Source organism: Portunus trituberculatus, chromosome 1, assembly GCF_017591435.1.
Source record: "Portunus trituberculatus isolate SZX2019 chromosome 1, ASM1759143v1, whole genome shotgun sequence".
NCBI classification, from domain to species: Eukaryota; Metazoa; Arthropoda; class Malacostraca; order Decapoda; family Portunidae; genus Portunus; species Portunus trituberculatus.
Genome location: NC_059255.1, coordinates 6,390,248 through 6,395,247, shown reverse-complemented (window position 1 = coordinate 6,395,247; position 5,000 = coordinate 6,390,248). Strand labels below are relative to the sequence as shown.

The following is a 5,000-nucleotide window of genomic DNA, read 5'->3' as shown; positions in this document are numbered from 1 at the left end:
CACCCATTGACTATCCAGCCCTGCCACGACCTCAAGGACACCACTATAGAGACGCTGGACAATAAGGAACGCGAGGATCTAGAAGGGAAGACGACGGAGGATGATGAAGAGAAAAATGACTCTGCAAAGGATTCAGTCAGTTCTGAGATCCTAGAAGCCCCGCAGTCCTTGTCCATTGACGGTGATGATGTGTCCTACAGTGAAGATAACAGCCTGGATAACAACACCTTCAATATTATCAACACCGAGGATTCACAGAGCCAGGAAGTGAGTGATATGACTAATGATGAGTCCCCGATGCATATCAACGAAAACGGGGATGTCAGTGGCGCCAAAGAAAATGTGAGTTTTAAAAGAGAGACTGATGAGGATTCCGATGAGGAGCTGTCTTGTTTGGAAGAAGAGGAGGAGGAAGAGGAGGTGGAGGAGGAGGAGGAGAGCGACGAGAGTGGTGATAGTGATGGAGGAGATGAAAGTGACGATGAGAGAGAATTTGATAACGAGTCTTTAGATGATGAAAAGAACTCAGACAGTGCTATATGCGTGACGGACACACTGCCACCTCTGGACCTCCCCGACCCACCGAAGGCCATCCCGCAGAGTGCCAAACAGAAAACGGAGAACACCAAGCCAGCATCACCACAGAAAACGCGACGCAGGTTAAGATCTGTGGGGAAAAAGGAGAATAGAGAGTTTACCATTGAAATCTACGAGTCAAGACGTAAACCGATTGACATACCAGTGAAGAAAAACACGGACACATCCCCAGGGAGCGACACACGGAGCCCAAGCAACCCTGTGGTATGCCAGCGCCCCGGGGACTGCTCTGGGCTCCCTGGTTCAAGCCTCGTCAGCCCAGGTTCCAGCCTCACCACCCCTGACTCTGCCGATAACACCCTAATCGTGTCTCTGGATATCAGTAATGCCACGATTAGAGAAGAGACAGATGAGAGTGACAGGTTTTCCCCGCTCAAGACGCCCAGTGATGGAGGACTTACACCTGGATGCAAGTCAGGTATTGTCACGTCTTTGCTTCAGTCTGCCCTTAAAACTGACGCGGCAAATTCACGTTTTCTTTTATTTACTTCAGTTTGTGTTGAAATTTTAAGGGAGGTAGTTCCGTTTTCTTTTGTTTTTCTTCGTTATTTATTTTTATTTATTTGGTCTATTTATTTATTTATTTATTTTTCTTCAGTCTGCCTTCAAACTGATGGGACAATTTCACGTTTTCTTTTGTTGGGAAATATTCGTGTGTTGGAAAGTGGTGTTTTTCTTGATTTCTGAACGAATTTCACTTAAAACACACTTCACTTTCACACGCAACACCACACAACACCACTTATCTCTCTCTTTCACACGCAACACCACACAACACCACTTATCTCTCTCTTTCACACGCAACACCACACAACATCACTTATCTCTCTCACACGCAACACCACACAACACCACAATCTCTTTCTCACACGCAACACCACACAACACCATAGAATCTCTCTTTTTCACACGCAACACCACACAACACCATAGATTCTCTCTCTCTTTCACATGCAACACCACAGAATCTCTTTCTTTCACACGCAACACCACAGAATCTCTCTTTCTCACATGCAACACCACACAACACCACAGAATCTCTCTTTCTCACACGCAACACCACACAACACCATAGAATCTCTCTTTTTCTCACACAACACCACGCAACACCATAGAATCTCTGTCTTTCACACGCAACACCACACAACACCATAGAATCTCTTTTTCACACGCAACACCACACAACACCATAGAATCTCTCTTTTTCACACGCAACACCATAGAATCTCTGTCTTTCACACGCAACACCACACAACACCACAGAATCTCTCTTTTTCACACGCAACACCATAGAATCTCTCTTTCACACGCAACACCACACAACACCACTTATCTCTCTTTCACACGCAACACCACACAACACCACTTATCTCTCTCTTTCACACGCAACACCACACAACACCACTTATCTCTCTTTCACACGCAACACCACGCAACACCATAGAATCTCTCTTTCACACGCAACACCACACAACACCATAGAATCTCTCTCTTTCACACGCAACACCACACAACACCATAGAATCTCTCTTTCACACGCAACACCACACAACACCATAGAATCTCTCTTTCACACGCAACACCACACAACACCATAGAATCTCTCTTTTTCACACGCAACACCACAACACCACACCACAGAATCTCTCTTTCACACGCAACACCACAACACCACAGATTCTCTCTTTTTCACACGCAACACCACACAACACCATAGAATCTCTCTTTCACACGCAACACCACACAACACCATAGAATCTCTCTTTTTCACACGCAACACCACGCAACACCATAGAATCTCTCTCTTTCACATGCAACACCACACAACACCACAGAATCTCTCTTTCACACGCAACACCATAGAATCTCTTTTCACACGCAACACCACAACACCACAGATTATCTCTCTTTCACATGCAACACCACACAACACCATAGAATCTCTCTTTTTCACACGCAACACCACACAACACCATAGAATCTCTCTTTTTCACACGCAACACCATAGAATCTCTCTTTTTCTCACGGAACACCACAGAATCTCTCTTTTTTCACACGCAACACCACACAACACCATAGAATCTTTGTCTTTCACATGCAACACCACAACACCACAGATTCTCTCTCTCTTTCACACGCAACACCACACAACACCACAGAATCTCTCTCTTCCACACGCAACACCACAGATTCTCTCTTTCACACGCAACACCACACAACACCACAGAATCTCTCTCTTTCACACACAACACCACACAACACCATAGAATCTCTCTTTCACACGCAACACCACACAACACCATAGAATCTCTTTTTCACACGCAACACCACACAACACCATAGAATCTCTCTCTTTCACACGCAACACCACACAACACCGTAGAATCTCTCTCTTTCACACGCAACATCACGCAACACCATAGAATCTCTCTTTTTCTCACGGAACACCACAGAATCTCTCTTTTTTCACACGCAACACCACAACACCACAGAATCTCTTTTTTCACACGCAACACCACAGATTCTCTCTCTCTCACACGCAACACCACGCAACACCACTTATCTTTCTCTCTTTCTTTTCCTTTCTTTTTTTTCCTTCTTTTTTCTAACTAATGTGTTTGTATTAAAATCTCTCTCTCTTGTATTTCTTATTTCTCACACAACACCACACAACACCATAGAATCTCTGTCTTTCACACGCAACACCACACAACACCATAGAATCTCTCTTTTTCTACAACACCGGAGATGGAAATTATTGTTGCTTTCTTATTTCACACAACACCACACAACACCATAGAATCTCTGTCTTTCACACGCAACACCACACAACACCATAGAATCTCTCTTTTTCTACAACACCGGAGATGGAAATTATTGTTGCTTTCTTATTTCACACGCAACACCACACAACACCATAGAATCTCTGTCTTTCACACGCAACACCACACAACACCATAGAATCTCTTTTCTACAACACCTGAGATGGAAATTATTGTTTTCTACAACACCGGAGATGGAAATTATTGTTGCTTTCTTATTTCACACGCAACACCACACAACACCATAGAATCTCTGTCTTTCACACGCAACACCACACAACACCATAGAATCTCTTTTTCTACAACACCTGAGATGGAAATTATTGTTTTCTACAACACCGGAGATGGAAATTATTGTTGCTATCTTATTTCACACGCAACACCACACAACACCATAGAATCTCTGTCTTTCACACGCAACACCACACAACACCATAGAATCTCTCTTTTTCTACAACACTGGAGTTGGAAATTATTGTTGCTTTCTTATTTCCCACGCAACACCACACAACACCATAGAATCTCTGTCTTTCACACGCAACACCACACAACACCATAGAATCTCTCTTTTTCTACAACACCGGAGATGGAAATTATTGTTGCTTTCTTATTTCACACGCAACACCACACAACACCATAGAATCTCTGTCTTTCACACGCAACACCACACAACACCATAGAATCTCTCTTTTTCTACAACACCGGAGATGGAAATTATTGCTGTTATTATTTCACACGCAACACCACACAACACCATAGAATCTCTGTCTTTCACACGCAACACCACACAACACCATAGAATCTCTCTTTTTCTACAACACTGGAGATGGAAATTATTGCTGTTATTATTTCACACGCAACACCACACAACACCATAGAATCTCTGTCTTTCACACGCAACACCACACAACACCATAGAATCTCTCTTTTTCTACAACACCGGAGATGGAAATTATTGTTGCTTTCTTATTTCACACGCAACACCACACAACACCATAGAATCTCTGTCTTTCACACGCAACACCACACAACACCATAGAATCTCTCTTTTTCTACAACACTGGAGATGGAAATTATTGTTTATTTTTTATTATTTCTGCATCTATTTCTATTTCTGGCTGGAGATGCTAAGAAATACTGGACACTTCTATTTTTACAACGCTGGAGATAGAAATAATCGTTTTTTTTTATTTCTAAGAATATATTGACATTTCCTATCGACTAATCTCTACAACACGGGAGATGGAAATTATTGTTTTTTTATTATTATTTCTACATTTATTTCTATTTCTGGCTGGAGATACTAAGAGATTCTGGACATTATTCTATTTCTACAACGCTGGAGATAGAAATAATCGTTTTTTTTTATTTCTAAGAATATATTGACATTTCCTATCGACTAATCTCTACAACACGGGAGATGGAAATTATCTAGTTTTTTATTATTTCTACATTTATTTGTATTTCTGGCTGGAGATGCTAAGAAATACTGTTCCTACACTCTCTATTCTCTTATTTCTACACCGCGGGAGATAGAAATTATTGTTATTTTAATTTCTAAGAGTATATTTCTGGCTGGAG

General features: G+C 42.0%; 1 protein-coding gene across 1 annotated transcript in view; it reads left to right on the top strand.

The window, feature by feature from the left end:
• LOC123498093 (serine-rich adhesin for platelets-like) overlaps positions 1–5,000 on the top strand; it is a 40,477-nt gene that overhangs the window by 363 nt on the left and 35,114 nt on the right. The window contains 1 exon segment of the mRNA XM_045245257.1: positions 1–1,015. This exon segment is cut by the window's left edge and continues 363 nt beyond it. Within this exon segment, the coding sequence (XP_045101192.1) occupies positions 1–1,015 (1,015 nt within the window).